The following is a 20447-nucleotide window of genomic DNA, read 5'->3' on the forward strand; positions in this document are numbered from 1 at the left end:
CTCTTTACAAACATGCAGTACTAGAAAAGCGGCATGTTCTTCTGCAAACACAAGTTGCAGTCACTCTAAAATAACAAGCTGTTGGAAATGTGAGCAGCTACTTCACTGCCTTTGTGTAAATGGCAGAGGGACATTGGCCACGACTGAACTATCGCAATTGACCTACGATGAGATAAAGCAGGTCTGGTCATTGTCTTCACATCTGACTCAACGCTCTCTAGGGAGCACCAGTTTTATACACTTAGCCCCGTGAAAACGAGACAGAGTTTCTTATCCTCATCCATCAAAGACGTGTTTTATTCCACACGACCCCCCTGTGGTGCATTTATTAGTGAACACGACAAAGAATAATCTAGAAAGAGTTTATTATGCTGAACAACTGTCCCACCCTTCAGGTGTGTCCCTCACACACCCACTCGCTCACTCACACACACAAACACAGACTTCCTGAAACAAGTATTGTACATTAACATACATTCACTCTAAGCTTTTGTTCAAATAAACATTTATGGCTAGTCACATTATGCGTCAGGTACATATCAAAACTTGTTGTCCGTGTACATCGTCACAATCAGAAACGCACATTCATGCACGCAGACGTATGAGGGCCACCCACTCCTCTACCGTGAGTTTTACATGCACAAAGTCCTACAGCATTCCCCAAAATACACATCTACCCAACCTAAAACATTCATCTAACACATTACATTATAGTGTCTTATATCAGAGTATAAACAATCACGCACACACACACCGGAAAGAGCCGAGCGGGCCGCTCCGGCGTGTGCTCAAAGATTACCTGGGTCAAAGGTCGGCCACCTTGTGAATACACAAACATATACAAAGGCCTATGTGCTCGTGCACATATGAACACACACAGAAGATCTGTTGCGGTCTTCAAGTCCTATTGAATAATGCTTGTCTGAGCATCTTGTGGTCCTGCCCATATTCTTGTTCTCTCTCTAGGACTCCGGCTGGTGTGGCACTATATATTTTCTCCAATAGAGGGAGACACAGTTTGAGAGACAGACGTTGAAGTTGTAGAACATTTCCCACAATGCAGAGGACTTCATCTCTCAGAGATAAGCAGTTGTTTTCCTCTGAAGTTGGGTTTTCCTCTGGTTTCTATCCAGCCCTGGATCGATATACAAGTATAAAATAACATACATTTACAAAGGGAAATTTCTAATCCAACAGGATGTGGCTGCGTCCGAAATAGCACACTCTCTTGAGGAGGTACTTATTTTAAATGAGTAATTAACTAAAAAAGTAGCTATATAGTTATAATGTGACCTAACAGCGTCACTACCATTCATAAATCCTCTCTCGTGGCCTCATGGGACAGTAAAGTGTCCAATGCACACTTCAAAATCTCGCTGGAAGTAGTAGTAGATCATTCGGGTACTTTTTGCAGACTCTTTTATAGCCCTATTCGGACGGTAATTGTTTCTCACTTGGAAGTCCGTAAAAATAAATTTGCATGTCACCTCAGTTTTAAAACTTGTGCGTTCAGATGGTGATTTATTCACGGTGGAGGAGCGAGATTTCTATCATATGCTTGGTTTAATAAAAATAAATGCACATTTAATTTAATAATAGGCATTTAATATCTTAATTATTATTGAATTAATAAATATGTTAAAACAATAGGAAGATATAGATGCACATTATAGTTAAAATGGTTTTCTGTCATGTATTTTATCTCAAAATAAAGGATGTTGTTTTATTCCACATGGAAATGGGCAGAAATAAGTGAATACAGCCTCTGATTTACACGAGGTAAACATAATGCTGCTTGTTATTTTAACATGTATTATTGCTGCCGTAATAACGCCCTATTTCAAATGTTTATGTGCTTTCCTTCTTTTTATTTTTGAGGAGTGATGAAATATACTGCTTTTGTAAATACTTGCCAGCATTTCAGTAATAAAGCTCTAGATCTGGGGTAGGGAACGTTGATCCTGGAGAGCCACTGTCCTGCAGAGTTTAGCTTTAACCCTAATCGTACACACCTGCACAAGCTAATCAAGGTCTTTAGGATGACTAAAGTTACAGGCAAGTGAGTATTTTATCAGGGTTAACAAAACAGGGCAGTGGCTCTCCAGGATCGATGTTCCCTACCGCTGCTCTAGATCTACAGCGAAGCGCAACTGTACGGTGCTCTGCAGGGGTCAAAAAGGATATAAACTGTGATTTTTTAACTCAGAGATGTGGATTTGGATGGCTATTAAATCACCACACGACCTTAGTGTTTGTCAAAAAACAGGAGGTAATTCGGCTGGGGATTTTTACACATGTGGTGGGAGAAAACACTGACATTCTGGATTCAGACGGCAAGAAAATCACTGACTAGCCCCTGTAAATGATGAAAATACCTTACGACCCCACGAGAAAAAATTACCGTCCGAATAGGACTTATGAGTACTGTGAATTCGGACACTTATTTTGTCACTTACTGTTTATCGCCTACTATATAGTATGGAAGTATGTGATATCGGATGCAGCATGTGTTTGAAGTACTACCATACTACTTATTATAGTACATAGTATGTATACTGTGCAAAGTATGTACATTTTCACAGCCGAATGGCCATATGTCAAAATGAGAATCATGCAACTGCAGCTATTTTTAACATGTTTTAAAAAATAAATAAAACATACCATTAAAATGCAAAATAACATTATAATTAAAATGTATTAAAATATACAAATTAGTAAATTGCTAAATGAATGAATAGATCATATAGATAAACTATTTACTACAAAATATATTTATAAAAAATATATAAATATACATTTCCTGGAAACAACCTGAACAAACAATGTGATCACAATAGGGGACATTACTTATGAAATGTTCATCGTTTCATTATATAATTGCTGTGTCTGAATCACATACTGAGTAGGTTTGTTTTGAATAAGTAATTACTTCACAACAGCTAAAAAAGTATGCTCTATATATGAGTATGTGTCGTATGAATGTATTCCTTAATGTACTATACTGTCATGTGACCTACCAACATCTGCCATTCACAAATCCTCTCCCGTGGCCTCATGGGATAGTAAAGTGCCCATCGGATGCACACTTCAAAATCTCGTCAGAATAAATAGGTCATCCTGGTACTTTTTGCCAACTTTTTATGATTACTGTGGACATTTTTCGCCTACTATATTGTAGGGAAGTATGTGATTTCGGATGCAGCCCATCTGTTTCACATGCAATTTTTTTGAAAAGCCATAGGCTGTAGTTGTGACGCTTGATAAAATTAGATTTCTAGACACTGTACATTTTGAAAGAGTAACATTTTGAGTAAAGAATGATCGAACTGAATGTGTACTTACGTATAGAGAGGCTGCAGCTGTAAGTGAGAACTCTTCTGTGGAGGCTGGTAACTATAAGAGTCCAATCCACCAATGAAATCGACTGCAGCAGAGACAGAAAGTCATCAAAACTTAAGCACTTCAATATGGCTGGAATTCAGAGTTCCAAATAAAGTACACTTACAGGTGTCCTCATCATCCAGGACTCTACTGACATAGCAGGCATAAACAAATCCAAAGAGCTGAAACACAGAGCAATGCGTGAACAGGCATTCAGGTGAAAAAAATTCACTTAGTAAATGTAAAGAAAGGAGATCAATCACTCACTGCGAGAAAAACTTGCAAGGCTGAGCTGACCACCTCAATGTACTGGTAATCCAGTAGACAGCCACTGACAGTGATCACATGATGATCCTGAGGAGCCAATGGCGAGTCAGGCACTGGAGTAACTAAGCAACCAGGCCCATTCTCCATCCACCAGGAACGATGAAGTGATGTGTTAAATGTCATCAGGAAATCCCTGTCCTGCAGCAGAACACAAACAGGATTTAGAAGGAAAAAAATATAAAAAAAATCAATGATTTAAAACATGTGTGATTCAGGTAGTCAGGAATAGTATTTTAGCTTTTAGTTAAATACAGTTATTTTAATTTCTTATGCATGATTTTTTATTTAATTTCCTATGCATCTGTTTTGAATATTTTTTTTCTATGTAAAGCACTTTTTCATTATCATTGTGTATGAAATGAGCTTTATCAATAAACTTGCCTAGCCTAATCATCAACTCAACTTTGACTTTGAAGTTATATTTTAACTCTATATTTGCTTGATTTTAGTTTTACTAACATTTTTAATTTTTAGTTTTCATATTAAATAATTTATTTCATTAATTTAAACAGTTATTTTGTGATGTGTTTTTGTCCTTTTATTAGTTCTTTTTAATATTGCTATTTAGGTTTAACCCCCCAGTTTTAAGTTTTTGTCTATTTACAGTTAATAATTTAATATCTACCAGGTACAAACTAACTTGTTTAAAATTTAAATATTTTGACTTTCAGTATAAAAAATTATATATATATATATATATATATATATATATATATATATATATATATATATATATATATATTTAAAATTGATATTTATATTTTATTTCAGTGTTATTTTAATTAATTTTTTTAAGTTAATGATAATAACCCTGTTCCAAAGATAAATGTCTTCATAATCGTTATATTAACTCCTTTACAACCAGTGATTTTTAAGAAAACTTGCCAGCAGCCACTGCCAGCATTTTTGATCATTTTCACAAAACATGGCCCCAAGAATAGTTTGTTGCATGAATATGAACATTGAACATATTAAAAGAAATAACAGAGCAGAACTTTTTAAAAACAGCAACATTTAAAAGAAAAAGTTGAGAAAGTTTTGATCCAGAGATTTCTTTTACGGCACACCCAATTTTCATGATCGAAACAATTCACAATTAATACAATCAAATAAAGTGCCCTTAGTTTCACTTGTAAATACATGAGAAAAAATTATTTGTGAATGGGATTTCATGATAACTTTAAGGCTGCATTAAATTAAACATTTACTCAGACTCTCTGGCGTATTTACTCAATGACTTCCCATAGACTGGAGTCTGGACAGATGCAGTAAATCCACCTACCTGTGACAGGTGGCCAACTTCCAGGTAAAAACAGATGATGAAAGAGTTCCAGCCAACCCAGAGCACAAGCCACACAGCATACTGAAAGTGGATACACAAAAATATACTAATGAACACACACGAGACGCATGCAGTCTTCAAAAAGACACCCGTTTCAACATTAGGAGCTAAAAACATGCTGGTTTGTTTCCCCATGATTATGCATATGCCTACCAGTATAAGATATCTGGAGCGGATTTGAACAGTTCCAAACACTCCCAAAATGACAGCCACGATGTGGAGGAAATTGGCAAGGATGGGAGCCCACTGATATCCCAAAAAGTCAAACACCTGCCTCTGTAACGCAGCCACCTGTGAACAAACCAAGAACAGATTACATGCACAATCATGTTGCGTGTGTGTGCATAAAAAGCCCATATCAATACTGATAATGTCACGCATTGTCCTAGCCTTCAAATTGAGCGGTACTAGGCAAATATGAGACTGGCAAAGCAAGCTTGTGCTGCAGACTCCAAAGTTACATTGGCAGGAAAATGGTACGCAAAATCTGGTATCGCTGGCTACTATTCTTGGCAGAAATTGACATGCACAGCATCCATCCAAGAAACGGCCCAGTGCACATTAACCACAGAAAATTTTTCAGAGAAGGATCATCAGCCGTGCGAATATGTGCCAGAAATCTCAGACTACTCCCGTATGCAGGAACGCCCATCTCTGACAAAGCACTGCAGGTCCTCTGCCGCTTCGCATATGCGTTTATTAAATATTTGGGCTAATTTGGCGATGGAGTGAGTCTGGTGGTGGGTTAGTTTAGCCAAACTCTCAAGCTGTGTGTGTCTGGTGCCATGTTTGCTGAGCACTTTAATTATTTTAGTTCTATGGTCACCGTCGGACGCTTTTGTTTACTCAGATTTTCATAAAGACTGTTGGGTGTGAAAAGCTTAAAAACCTATTAAAGGGATAGTTCACCCAAAAATTATCCCATAATTCACTCAACCTCAAGTCGTCCTAGGTGTGTATGACTTTCTTCTTTCAGCCAAACACATATATTAGCCATCATTCCACTTCCACCATCGGCTCTGTTTCTGTTCAGTTTTCTGTGTTGGTTGATTGTTTGTAGTATTCTATATTTTTACTTGTTATTCATTTTTTTGTTATTTTTTCCCTTTGTTGCACTTTGAGATTCTTCTTAATGAAAAGTGCGTTAAATAAAATCTATTATTATCATTATAATATTATTATTGTATTTAAAAAATGTCCTGGCTCTTCCAAGCTTTATAATGGCAGCCCAACATTTGAAGCTCAAAAAAGTGCATCTATCCATTATTAAAGCGCTCCACACGGTTTCAGGGGCTAATAAAGGCCTTCTGAAGCAAAGCCATGCATTTTTGTGAAAAAAATATCTATATTTATAGCTTAATAAACTATAATCACTGGCTTCTGGTAACAGCTATATGCGAGTCTAGTTTGGGGAAAGGGTGACCTTTGACCTGACGCATGGCGTACTGATGAACGCGGAAACGCACAGAAAAGAGCAAACCAAAATCGAGAATTTTTGAGATTGTCGTCCTATCTGTTTGAACTGCAGGAGTCGTCTACTCTTACCTGAGCTCACGCTACTCCTACATCCAATGTCATGCATCGGGTCAGAGGATGTTTATTATATTATAGGTCGTTATTAACCCCCTGGGACCCTATGGGTTACTTTTATGATGGGTGGCTGCACTTTTTGGGGCTTCAAAATCTTAGTTACCATTCACTCCCATTAAAAAGCTTGGAAGAACCAGGATATTTTTACTCTAATTTTGTTTGGCTGAAACAAAAAAGTAATATACAGCTAGGATAGCTTGAGTGTGAGTAAATCATGGGATAATTTTCATTTTGGGCTGAAATAACCCTTTAACGTTGAATCAGTACAGTACAGATTGGGTGAACCATTAGGCCCCACTTAAGCCAATGGCAAGTAAATAAAAATATTGTCTCCGCACACATAGGAGCAATCCCAAAGCGCTGTGCTGCAGCTGTTTCCATGGAAACTGCCTGGAGCCCCGGCCCACAGCCCTATGAGAGAAGAGCCCCTTTCCTCAGGAGGCCCCTCATCCTCACATGCGCCTCACCTGTGTGTTGCACAAACAAATCATGCATATGCATGCAAATCTGGGGCATGAAGTTTCTCCAAGCAGGCAAAGTTTTGACAGGTGACTCAACTGGTCCCCAAAGAAAAAGAGAACCAGGGCACCGTCTCCCTCAGCTTCACCCACCCCTTCCGAAATCAGAACCCCAGGCCAGTGGACTCGCTAACACAACATGTTTTGAGGTTAGACTAGACATGAACATCAACAACAGTGTTTTACCAGCTGCAGGCAGCAGATGACCACCAGCGTGCACCTCCCGTCGCACCGACCCATGCTCTCGCGTTTGAGGCACGGCTTGGGCCCCGCGAGGCGTCGGGAGAAAGCGGAGTCCCCGGTGAGGTCCAGCTCGCTTCAGGGTCTTGCTTCACTATCACCGTTCAAAGCATCAAGAAGCCCACCGGGCCGCGTGCATGCTTCGGTGCGTCGATGCCTTCGGATGGCTGCCGGTCATACCGGACCTCCTCCGCTGAATTGTCCTGACCGAAGCGTCCTACAGCCCCGCTGCGGATCCGACTCTTAGCGGTTCTGCCACACCTTCATTCCGTACCGGGTACCAGGCGCAGAAAACCCCAAAATAGCACAAAGAACAGAGGAAGAGTCAGTGAGCGCGCTTAAGTGGCAGAAATGAGCATCATATGATAAGCATCAGACGGCGCGCGAGAGGGGGGGTGTAAGGGCGCGAGGTAAGAAAATAACGCAAATGAGATCTGGAGCGAGCACAAAGCGAGTCTTTGTGACTTACCGTGAGCTCCGGTATTCGTTTTTCCGAGCCGATGTACCGTCGGGGGTCTCAGACTGGCGCTGTAGTTTGAGCAACCATCCTCCAGCTCCGGCTCTTTGTCAACATCGGCACCGGGAGGAGGGTGAGCGCAGCGGGGTTTGTGGGTGGAAATCAGACACCCTCGTGCGAGTCGGACTGCAACCCGCTCGCGCAACCGCATAGAGACGCTCGCCGCCTGCTTGGCACAACATGAGGCGTTTTACAGAGCACAAAGAAAACCATCATGCGGCTATGGACACTTATTACTAAGTGGAAACGTTGCTATTTTTAAACAAATTTTACGTCAAATTATGCAAGATGTAAACATGCGCAATATACACAAATTTTTTTAGTACACACATTTTTATACAGTATACAGTACATACACATGTGTATATAAATTACCATATATATATATATATATATATATATATATATATATATATATATATATATATATATATATATACATACATTCCCAATATACACTACAGTTTTAGTAAACACAAACAGTTATACGGTAATTTTCATACATTTACACATGACACATACGTTTGTATGATATATACAGTACATTTACATTATGTATATTTGGTACATATTACTGTATACCTAACTAAAAATGTATTGCAAATATACAAACCCGATTCCAAAGTTGGGACACTAAATTGAGAATAACAAAATGCAATACTGAACAAATCAGAAACTTATATTTTATTCACAATATAATATAGATAACATATCAGATGTTGAAAGTGAGACATTTTGAAAAGTCTTGCCAAATGTTGGCTCATTTTGGATTTCATGAGAGCTACACATTCCAAAAAAGTTGGTACAGGTTGCAATAAGAGTCCGGTGTTAAATGTACATATAAGGAATAGCTGGAGGACCAATTTGCAATTTATTAGGTCAATTGGCAACATGATTGGGTATAAAAAGAGCCTCTCAGAGTGGCAGTGTCTCTCAGAAGTCAAGATGGGCAGAGGATCACCAATTCCCCCAATGCTGCGGCGAAAAATAGTGGAGCAATTTCAGAAAGGAGTTTCTCAGAGAAAAATTGCAAAGAGTTTATAGTTATCATCATCTACTATGTACAATATCATCCAAAGATTCAGAGAATCTGGAGCAATCTCTGTGTGTAAGGGTCAAGTCCGGAAAACCAGACTGGATGCCCGTGATCTTCGGGCCCTTAGACGGCACTGCTTCACATATACTGATACTGGAATGGAAATCACAACACGGGCTCAGAAATACTTCCAGAAAACATTGTCAGTGAACGCAATCCACCGTGCCATTCGCTGTCGCCGTCTAAAACTCTATAGGTCAAGAAAGAAGCCCTATCAAAACATGTAACCAGAAGTGCAGGCGTTCTCTAGGCCAAGGCTTATTTAAAATGGACTGGGGCAAAGTGGAAAACTGTTCTGTGGTCAGATTAATCAAAATGTAAAGCTCTTTTTGAAAAACTTGACGGTATGTCATCTGGACTAAGGACAAGGAACAACCCAAGTTGTTATCAGCGCTCAGTTCAGAAGCCTGCTTTATACATATATTAGGGCTGTCCAATTTATTAATTGCATCTAACATAAAACTTTGTTTTTAAATAGTGTGTGTGTGTACAGAAAGACAGTGCACATAATTTTGGAAACAAGTTTATTAAAAAGCATAAAAAAGCCACTGTTTTTGCATCACATCCGACCCACCCTCCCAAACTGGTCATCAATTTTCCAACCAAATACAAATGGCAAAAATTCCAAATAATATCTCCTTTTCCCCCCTCCTCTTCTCATTCTCACATTCAGCCACACACAAACAGTATTCGCACACACAAACACACAGTTACTGAATTTCTCCGATGTAGAGACGCTTATCACTGGAACCAGAGAGAACTGTGGGAGACATAAAATAATGGAGTTAAATGGAGCAGAAGTGGGTAAGACAGTATGGGAAGATTGTGCTCGCATTATAATTTCAGTTATATAGTTATATATTATATTAAAAGAAAAAAAAATATTTTACCAATGGGCTCTTCTGGATGGAAAGCCACCTCATTGACAGACCCAGCATGACCAGGCAGCTTATAAAGGATCCTACGGGACGTTGTATCCCAAATATACACAAACCTACAACACAGACGCATCACATTAACTCCACACATAATTAATCATACTGTACAAACACTGCATAAACCACACAAAAACAGCCATACCTGTCAGCAGAGCCGGCTGCAATCTTACCCCCATCAGGAGACCAACAGCATCTGAGAAGATTCTAAGGCACACAAAGAAAACCTTCATTTGCAAAAACACTTTAGCCCTGCAATATGAACTTCCAGTTTTGATGTTTACTGAAAGAATTCCTTGATAATTTACCCCTTATTAAGGGTGTGTTCACACTTGTAGTTTGGTTCACTTGGTTTGGACCAAAACACTGAACCTAAAGATACCGAACCAAAGGTTATGTTCACAACCTGTTTGGTCGGATTTCATTACATATTTTGTGACAGAACTTACCGAACATCCAAAACAATGCCGTGTGCTGGGCTAAATGCGCTCGTTGTATGTGCGTAGCTACATATGATGGTATTTTGACCAGCTGAGAACTCGTGAAGTGCTTATAAAATGAGTAAAGGTGTCAAAACAGCAGCAGGAATCCCTCCGTCTCACACACACACACACACACACACACACACACACACACACACACACACACACACACACACACACACACGAAGATCTGCAGTTTTGACGCCTGTACGGAACTGTGATGGACAACATCACAACTATGATGAGAAAAAACAGGCCATGCTTGAGCAATCTGTCCTTTTTAGGGTCACATCTCATGACATCATGTACCATTTTTGGTTGCTTTACATGTCTTTATTGTTGCATTCATGTTTCATTCAACCCACACCAGAGTTTATTTCACGCAGTTCACACTTTTTTAAATGAACCACACTAACAGAGCAATAGCACCAAGATTCGTTTTAATCAAACCAAACATTGCCAACTAGAAACAGCCTAAAAGTCAAGCTTTAAATACTTTATTTTAATTTTTTTAAATCACAATGGAAAACACATACTCTATTTATAAACAATAAAAGAACTTTAAAAAAAGAGAATTGGGCTTACCTTTTCAAAGTTATGGACATTTCCCTGAAAGATCTTCACACACCTCTCTTTTGGTGCAAATGGACGGATATCCCAGACACGCACTGTTCCAGACAGAAAACATCAGCCGACGTAATGCATGTAGGCAATCAGTCATGCACACATTAGTGACAGGTACACATTTACTACCATTCAAAGGTTCATGAAAGATTTCTTTCAATACAGACCTCAAACTTTTCAATGGTGGTTGTGTGTACACACGCACACACACATTAAAGCTTACCGCTGTTATCCATGGAGTTAGACAGCAGATAGGATCCATCTGCGCTGAGACTCAGACCGGTCACAGAGTCTCCATGACCCTGCATACTGTAAATCAGTTTGTTTTGTCTGAGATCCCACACCTGCAACATGAAACACACATTCAGACAAGAAGAAATAAACACAAATATAGTGAGGTATAAAATCCCGGAAGAGTATTTGTTGCACACAGACCTTTATGTCGTTGTCAATGCCTCCTGAGATGATCTGGTCACTGGTGTCATTGAACGTCACACTAAGAACCTGATACGTGTTCTGGAATGTGTGAACAGAGGCCTTCTTCCTGATGTCCCACAGCTACAAAGAAGATCCAATGACACCTTTAGACCATCTGAACACTCTTAACCGGACACATTCCTCAGTGAGATATCAATTATTAAATTCTTCATGCACGGTCAGGTTGAAATCAACCATTTTAAAAGCATTATAGGCAACAACCTAAAGACGTGTTGTAACAGCATCATTGTTGTAGCATTAATATCAAACAATCATAATACAAACACCAAACTTTATTTTATGGACTTAATATTTGCCTTTTTATACTAGAAAGATATTAAAAGGGATATTTTGACTTAAAAGGGAGATTTGGTTTGGGATACAAAATGATTCGGGATTCAAATGGCCTAGTTCATATTCAAACTAGACCATTTGAACTAAGACTAGGGGTGTACAATCCTCCCAAATTCTCATATCACGATCTTATAACAAGCAAACATATTCCACGATCTGAATCACAATCTTCCCAGTTTTATGATGACTATCGAGAAAATCCAGAATGGAACAGTAGTCTTCACTGTATCAAAATATACATTGTCTGTCTTTCTAGTATAAAAAGGTAAATATAAAGTCCATAAAATAAAGTTTGGTGTCTGCATTATGATTGTTTGATATTAATGCTACAACAATTATGTTGTTACAACATTTCTATGGAAAATAGTGTTTTAAAGTTTAACTCGGGGTTTAGTCTCTACACTGTATGAATTAAACGTACACTGATTATTATTAAAACTACTGAAGTTATTCAGTCAACAGCAGTGAACTGACTGTCTCTATGTAAATACTCACTAAAATTGACATTTTGAGATTTATTTTGTATATCTGACCATTTAGGCTCACGCTTGAAACACCAAGCATACTTTGTCTGACCGTCTCGTGTCGCGCACACAAAAAGCGCATGGCGATCAGTCTCTATTGCAGTTTAATGCGCTTTTAATATCTCTTTTTAAAATAAAGCATGTCCTGCATTTTGCAGCAGTCACATTACCTGATTTGGGCATTAAGTTTAAGAGAAGGAGGGGCAAAATCACAACACGTAAAAGGAAAGAAATTATCCTTTTTAACTAGATTACATTTACATGTTCATAATCACTAGAACCTGAAATTGAACCCGAAACTAAAATTTGATTCATTGTACAGCCATACAGCTGTTGAATTGTTTTGCAGGCATGAAAGTCACATGATAGAGACAGGTGATGTAATCATCCCATTTAGTAGGCAGTCACTGCTGTATTTTAATATTATTACGAGGACATAAAAGACCAGCCTATATGATTTACTTGAAAGTATATCATGGATGTGTTTATGATGGATCACGATATAAAATCGTTAGACTGCCTAATCCTAACTAGGTCATATTCACTATATCATGGGCCAGATTGAAAATGTATTGGAGTTTTGTTGTTTAAGACTCATAAGGTCGAAACATGTCACAGACTTCTAGCGGGTTTCCAGTCTAGACTTAGGGGTTAAATGGTGTCATGTTTACCTTTACAGTTCCATCATCACTGCCCGTGCAGGCCAGCTGTGGGCCGCGCCGCGCCGGAAAACATGAGTTCACAAAGGACGTGTGACCTTTCAGACGCTTCACACGCTCCCCTGTCTCACTGTCCCATACGCAGACAGTCTTGTCCGTGCTGGCTGAGAACAGCAGACTGGAAGACACAAACACACTCTTAGTATGTGATATCTACTGTATGCTTCGATCTTGCAAGTGTAAAATGGCAGTGTACACTCTTAAGAATAAAGGTTCTTTAGTGTCATCCTTGGTTCTATGAGGAACTTTAGAATTTTATTAAGAAAAAAAAAGGTTATTTTAAGAACTGTTCACTGACTCCCCTTTTCCACCAAGGCAGTGCTGGTCCTAGTTCGGAGCCAGAGCCTAGTTTAAAATCGGTTCTTTGTCTTTCCACACCAAGAGCACCAGCTCCGAGCCAGGAAAAGTGGTTCTTAAGTAGCACCAAAACATTGCTGGGCTAGAAGTAAAAACTGCTTGCATCATCGGCTGTTGGCGGGGTTACCGTGACCAACAAGACCAACAAAAACTTGTGATCCGTCATTTAAATAGAAGCAAATCGAGCTAATAGCTGCTCGATTGTAATTGCCGTCTATACAAATTATGGCGAGCTGCACGAATGTGTTGGATGTGCTGCGTTTTAATGCAGATGTAGGATCGTAAAGCCATGGGCATCAATAGTTACAGAAGGCTTGTTCGAGATGCATCGCTGCTGTGCAGACCAATCGCCGTATGACATCAAAGTAACAGCGAGAACATACGACTCCTTATGCTTTTGAATCGCTCATGCTGTATTGTGATACCATATACGCGGTGTTCTGCGCAGCGCCAATGCATCTTGAACGAGCCTGGAGTGTGTGTGTTTCCTGCTGCCTCGCTAGCGTTGCTGAGAAAGATGAGACGTATACAGTGACATAAGACCTGGCTCTGTGCTGGCTCTCTAGCCTGTGGAAAGACAAACTGGTTCATAGAGGACATTCCGGTTCATTCTGGTGGAAAAGGGGTATGAAAGGTTCTTTTTGGAACCAAAAATGGTAATTTTATAGAATCACACACTTGGAACCTTTATTTTTAAAAGGGTAAATGCTACAGTAAGATTTTTTTTATAATATTATCCGTTACACAAACGCACCTGCCGTCCGTATTGTAATGAAGCTCCATCACAGCTCCAGTGTGGCCTTTAAGCGTGGCGTAATTCTCACAGTCTCCATAGACATTCCACATCACTACAAGAACATCAGACATCATCAACAAAAGCAGATCAACGCATCAACACATAAGCTACACGTCAAAAAGTAAAATATAATACTCACAGATGAGGCGGTCATATCCAGAAGAGGCGAGTGTGGCTCCATTGGGGTGAAACTTGCAGCAGTAAACTTCACCTTCATGACCGGAGAGCAGCATTATGGGAGCCTGCAGACTGGAGCTGCGTGGGGGGCCCTGACATGAACACAGATTATTGTTTATGCAGGTGCTGTTATAAATACTCAAGGATGATGAAGCCTCCCATCCTTTGACTGCAGATGGCAGTCCTTCTCGATCGCTTACATGCACTAATTGTTTCATTCACTGTAGTCTCTCCTTTCTCAAGTGCATGATCTTTATTGATGTAATTAGTGAGGAAAGTGTGTATGATGCTAAACAGGGCTGCACGAGTAGTTGAAATCAAACTGAAACAGCGATTGGCCATTCATTCAATCGATTGAGAACGGCTAAATGACTTACTCGTAATACTTGTCATTGTCAATCATCATAACATTCAGTTTTGTGACGCGAGATGTAAAAAAGTGTATAAAATGAAAACATAAATTGTTCGAGACCTCTTCTACTTTTATGAGAAAACTTAATGGCTTCACTGAATATTCTAAATAGGTAAAAGTGCTTTAACGCAATTAGTTTACGTGAAATTTTACATTCATAAATGATTGTTTTTGTTGAGTGAAGTCAGGCTGTACATACAGTAATAGCGACTCTTAGAATAAGACATTTTATAAATAAGTCTTTATTTTACAATGCTATAACCAGTTGTATTATGAAAACCCCTGGTGCATTTTATTTATTTCTGTGAAGTTTTATTTGTGTTTGCATTATTGTGCGATGTTTGCACTTGAACGAAAGTAAATGTAACGTCAATGTAACGCCGTTACATTACCGGAGACACTGTAATCTGCGGAATGAATCACTGAACGAAGCCCCTTGGTGAATTGACTCAAAATATTCAGTGGGATGAATCAAAGCCCCACTACTACAACACATGCAGGATACACACATTTATGAGCTCCAGCTAGTCTTTTTAATCTAATGCAGCTCTCGGTCTTACCATAGCAGAGAGTTGTTGGTTCTGCGCCGCGGCCACCAGCTCTGTCCGCGGCCTCTTCACACCGGCGGGGACGAGTGCCATCTCAGCACCGCGCTTCTTCGGTTCGATCATTGTGGAAAAATACCCGACAATAAATGAAACCGCTTCAAAACGATGAGCTTTTTTCAAATGAATGCGCTTTCAGAGCCTCCCTCCACCATCGAGCAACACACGTTCGACCAGCAAAACACATTCGCTAACACGAAGCCTTCTGATTGGCTGACACGTACACAGCGCGGTCTCATTGGTTACTGTTAAATCTTTGACCCGGAAGACAATACACACTCACGGAACTTGTGTCATCTAAACAAGAGGAGTGTAGTGTTATGCTATACATTTATTTACGGTTTGCGTTGTAATGCTTTGCAGTGTATTATGGAGTGAAGTGTCTGTCGGTAATTGTGTTGTACTGTATTTCATATAGTGAAGATTTTTGGAATTTAAACTGCGACAGTTTAGCACGTGCACATTGCAGTTTTCTTATAGATTACTCTCACATTACAGTGTCCGCGATCTGATCCCATCCGGTAAGTTTAATCATCTTGATATTTGCCTGCGTTACATTACATAAGCACTTTATTTTGCAGCGTCTTTATTACACGTTGCATTTCGTTACTATAGAAATTACTTTAAATTGTGCGTAATTACATGCAACTAACCTAAACCACATCCTAATCTTATAGTAAGTACATGTAATTCATTATTATTACTCAGTACCTTAATGCATAATTACACTGTAACATGGGACACCTTAAACTAATGTGTAACCGCACTACAGCGTCTTCAGATGCAGTGGTCAATGGATGTATTTGTTTACACTTAAATGAGTAACATACAGATGACTAAACGTGTGTATCTCTGCAGGAGTGATGGCAGAGGAGCGGACGAGAGAGCCAGCTGGGCTGGATGGAGTTCCACCAATGTACAGCATTCTGAAGGGAGAGGTTAGATCTATCCTTTAAATCCTATCCTATAAATATGTTCTTTCTGATGTATTTATGTTGTTGTTCTTATTTACTCAGGTAGTGTCTGTCACATCATATGGAGCTTTTGTTAAGATTGCAGGATACAGAAAACAAGGTAAAGTTGGAGAGTTACTGAGATGTGTGTTCTCATTGAACAGGGTTAGTTCTAGCACCCAGAAATTAAAACTCTGTCATCATTTACTCACCCTCATGTCGTTCCAAACTCGTAAGACTTCCATTCATTGTCTGAACACAAATTAAGATCTTTTTGATAAAATCTGAGGGCTTTCTGTCCTTCCATTGACTAACAACTCAAACGTGCTGCTAGTAGTGAAGGGGAGTCGACTCCAAAAGAGTCGATTCCTTGACTCTGAATAGCCCCAGAGTCAGGGTCGACTCCAGTACAGAAATCGACTCTCGGTGTCGACTCTGTTGCTGTGCCCGAAATCACTCTGTTTTACTGAATCTCATCTAAAGTGCATGGAAGTTGAGTGCACTTTAAAGCAAGGAGTGAGTGAAATGAAGCGAGCCGCAAGGTAATCCACTGTTGTCGTGTACGCCGCGTCAGAGAGCTGTCGCAGAAACTTTGTCACACATTTATTTGAGTGCTTACTTTAGAAATAAAAAACAATAACAGCGACTTTAGTTTGTAATTATAGGCTTCCTCCATGCTAGCTTTAGTTTAATTGATGGTAGGCTATATATTATTGCAATAAATATAGATTTGGTTTCCCATGGTAACCATGTGTTTATTAAACTAACCATAAATCATAAAAATATCAAGAAGAAGCGCATCAATAGTGTGCATTATTTTATGTATAGTATCTTTAACTCCCCTTTTGACAATGATCATGTGCGTTTAGCGCCATCACTCGACAACATCTTTTTTCGTGACTTTTCCTAGGTTATGTAGGCCTAATAGATATATGTTGATAGCCATGAAAGTCATCACTAAATTGGACTAATTTGGATGGCCACGCTAAAAGTGTGCGGTTTTAATAAGAGGATTTTAGGACTTTGTGTTGGGAGGAAATCATTTAAGTGTGTAACAACAGCAAGTTTGTCTGATTTCTAACCCTGTATTGATGTAAAGTAAACGGAGTCGATTCCATAGACTCCCACAGTGGGAGTCGGGAATTGGAGTCGACTCCAGAAAACCTGGAATCGAACACCCCTAGCTGCTAGACACGAGAATGAACCTTGTTGGTTCTCACACGTCAAGTGAACATGCTTGAGCTCGTTTACCACAACTGATGAGTGAGTTGATGAATGTTTATATGTGAATAAAAGCCTAAATTACATCTGTTCATCATATAAAGTGATCGAATCTCTTCAGAAGCGTCAGTGGTAGTTGCGTAGCGGTCAGTGGAGGGTCAGAAAGCTCTCAGATTTCATCAAAAAGATCTTCATTTGTGCTCTGAAGATGAACGGAAGTCTTACGGGTTTAGAACGACATGAGGGCGAGTAATCACTGACAGAACTTTAATTTTTGGATGAACTATCCCTTTAAAACAACGAAGATGATTACACACAAAATAACTTATTTGTGTTTCAGGTCTGGTTCATAAGAGTGAGATGTCATCCTGTCGGGTGGAAAACCCATCTGAAATAGTTGATGTAGGGGAGCAAGTGTGGATAAAAGTCATTGGCTCAGAGGTACATTCAATTACAACACTAAAAGTGGAATTTATACTATAATTTTACATGCACCAGTGATTTAGTGTCTTTTATAATACAGTTACATTATTATTTTTCTAATAGTGCTTTTTGTTTTATATCCACTATCAGATGAAAGATGATAAAATCAAACTGTCCTTCTCTATGAAATCTGTCAATCAAGGCACTGGCCGGGATTTAGACCCCAACCATGTCATGGCAGAGTAAGAGCTTTTATTATACATGAGCACTGAACTTTAAATATCCCCAGTTTCATAGACAAGGCTTAAGATGGTCCCAGACTAAAATGGGAATGAGGTTCATTCTCAGACTAAAAGCTGAAATAAACTTGCACTGATATCTTAAAATATGTTATTGTCTTGTCTCAAGATGCACATCAGTAATGTGTTTTTGTAAGGCATGTTTATAAGCCACTGAAAATCCTGGCATAATCTAAGCCCTGCCTGTGAAAACAATAAATTAATAACTGTATAAATCAATGCTGTTCAGACAGGACGAACGTCGCCGGAGGCAGTTCAGAGATCACACTGGGCAGAGGATCACCTTGGAGGCTGTGCTCAACACCACATGCAAAAAGTGTGGCTGCATTGGTATGAACCTCCCGATTGTGTCAATCTGACCCAGTTCTAGTGCACATTAGACCCATGACACTTTTACAGACCACAAACACAACTGACATGCTATTTCAACAAGATTCAGCCACATGGAAATCACAACTACTTTAAGGAAAACAAAGACAAATCTGCTGAAAACCCACTGTAGCTTAGAGTATATGAAGGACGATATTAGTCATGGTGTGACTTTAACATTTAAAGCTACACTGTGTGATATTTTCCCCCATCTAGCGGTGTAAAGGTATATGACCATCCAGTGAATAATAGTTTCTGTTCCTCTCAATTCCGATTTTGTTTTAACTCCTACGGTGGCCGATTTAGTCCAAGATTAACATGGCAATCCGCCTCTTCACATTCGACACGGTGCCATCGAGTGTTAAAACGCGAAAGGCGAAGCTTAAATTTACGGTTATGTCCCTCTTTGGCTACTGTACTTTCAAGATGGAGGGTCAACATGGCGACCGGCATTTGAACCCCTCACCCGTATGTATTTTCAATGGCATATTATAAACTTAGGAGAATACTTTATTACTTGAAAGAAGTAAATATACATTAATGAGCACATATATTTTTGAAAGAGCTAAGTGTTTTTAGCTAAGAAACTAAAAAAGTTACACAGTGTAGCTTTAAAGCATGAATGTTTCTGATTGTCATTGCAATAGTTAAAAAAAAGTTTGTGGTCTGTTTAATGTCTATTCTGCTCTGCATTTATTGCATCGAAAATACCATAATAGTTTGAAATATTACAATTTTAAATAACTTTTTTTATTTGGAGATATTTTAAAATGTATTTTATTCCTGTGATGTAAAACAGATTTTTCAGCATTTTTAGTGTCACATGATCCTTCAGAAATCATTCTAATATAATTTGCTGCTCAGAAACATTTCTGATTATTATCATTGTTGAAAACAAGTGTTCAGGATTCTTTAAGTTTTAAATTCAAAAGAAAAGCATTTGCTTGAAATATAGTTTTGTTTCACAATGCAAATTAGTCCCCAAACTAGTGTGTATTACAGCAAACACGTGTGTATTTCATACACAGTCATCAGTTTTAGATCTCACCGTCTTCATTTGCAGATTGTATGTTTAATCTCTGAACATCTGTTATGACAGTGTTTAGATTGTAAATAATGGCGTGTATGTATGTTTGCATGTAAGGTCACTTTGCAAAGGATTGCTTCTCTAAGCCTGGACTGCAGTACAGTTTAGTGCCAGAAGAGGACGAGGAGCCGCCGCCAACCAGCAACCAGAACACCCAGTCAGAGCCCCAGAAACGTAAAAAGGTTCGAACACACCCCTTTGACATCAAAATGATTGCGTCAGATGATACGTTGTTGTGTAACCTTCTTCACTTGTTGCCAAGTTCTGCAATAGTCTTTAATTTGCGTGCTCATGATGCCCTTTATCATGCAGGAAAAGAAGGCAAAGAAAGAAAAGAAGAAAAAGAAAGAGCGGAAGAGAGACAGCTCTTCATCTGATAGCGGCGATGAAGGAGCCAAGCGGCCGCGGCATTCACACACACACTCAGACAAGAAGAAAAAACACAAGAAACACAAACACAAGGCAAAGTGATTTTGGTTAGCAAATCAATTCAAACTCATGCATGTCGTTTACTGCAGGTTTATTCAGATGAAATGTATCTCTGAGTGTATTTTTTGTTCATATTAAAAATGATTTGACCATTAAAAGGGACTGGTGTGTTTTGTGAAGGTTAAAAGGTTCA

The 20447-nt window shown here is 39.1% G+C and overlaps 3 protein-coding genes across 3 annotated transcripts; 1 reads left to right on the forward strand and 2 right to left on the reverse strand.

Moving 5' to 3' along the window:
* Positions 1 to 348: 348 nt before the first annotated feature.
* nkain1 (sodium/potassium transporting ATPase interacting 1) lies at positions 349 to 8163 on the reverse strand. Its single transcript, XM_067425366.1, has 8 exons — positions 7868 to 8163; positions 7345 to 7659; positions 5204 to 5341; positions 4991 to 5071; positions 3649 to 3846; positions 3506 to 3563; positions 3343 to 3424; positions 349 to 1135 (listed from the first exon to the last, which is right to left on the reverse strand). The coding sequence occupies exons 2-8, from the start codon at positions 7396 to 7398 to the stop codon at positions 1126 to 1128; spliced, it is 621 nt and encodes a 206-aa protein (XP_067281467.1). The 5' UTR covers positions 7399 to 7659; positions 7868 to 8163; the 3' UTR covers positions 349 to 1125.
* A 1109-nt stretch (positions 8164 to 9272) lies between these two features.
* On the reverse strand, positions 9273 to 15674 carry snrnp40 (small nuclear ribonucleoprotein 40 (U5)). The gene is made up of 10 exons (XM_067424932.1): positions 15429 to 15674; positions 14419 to 14548; positions 14238 to 14331; positions 13079 to 13244; positions 11488 to 11610; positions 11276 to 11396; positions 11014 to 11096; positions 10092 to 10153; positions 9902 to 10005; positions 9273 to 9771 (listed from the first exon to the last, which is right to left on the reverse strand). Exons 1-10 carry the CDS (start codon positions 15537 to 15539, stop codon positions 9722 to 9724), a joined length of 1044 nt encoding a protein of 347 aa, XP_067281033.1. The 5' UTR covers positions 15540 to 15674; the 3' UTR covers positions 9273 to 9721.
* Positions 15675 to 15767: 93 nt separating this feature from the next.
* zcchc17 (zinc finger, CCHC domain containing 17) lies at positions 15768 to 20426 on the forward strand. Its single transcript, XM_067424933.1, has 8 exons — positions 15768 to 15994; positions 16332 to 16411; positions 16490 to 16547; positions 17988 to 18088; positions 18221 to 18312; positions 18599 to 18699; positions 19883 to 20007; positions 20138 to 20426. The coding sequence occupies exons 2-8, from the start codon at positions 16337 to 16339 to the stop codon at positions 20294 to 20296; spliced, it is 711 nt and encodes a 236-aa protein (XP_067281034.1). The 5' UTR covers positions 15768 to 15994; positions 16332 to 16336; the 3' UTR covers positions 20297 to 20426.
* The last annotated feature ends 21 nt before the right edge of the window (positions 20427 to 20447 follow it).

This window comes from Pseudorasbora parva, chromosome 19, assembly GCF_024679245.1.
Source record: "Pseudorasbora parva isolate DD20220531a chromosome 19, ASM2467924v1, whole genome shotgun sequence".
Classification (NCBI taxonomy): Eukaryota; Metazoa; Chordata; class Actinopteri; order Cypriniformes; family Gobionidae; genus Pseudorasbora; species Pseudorasbora parva.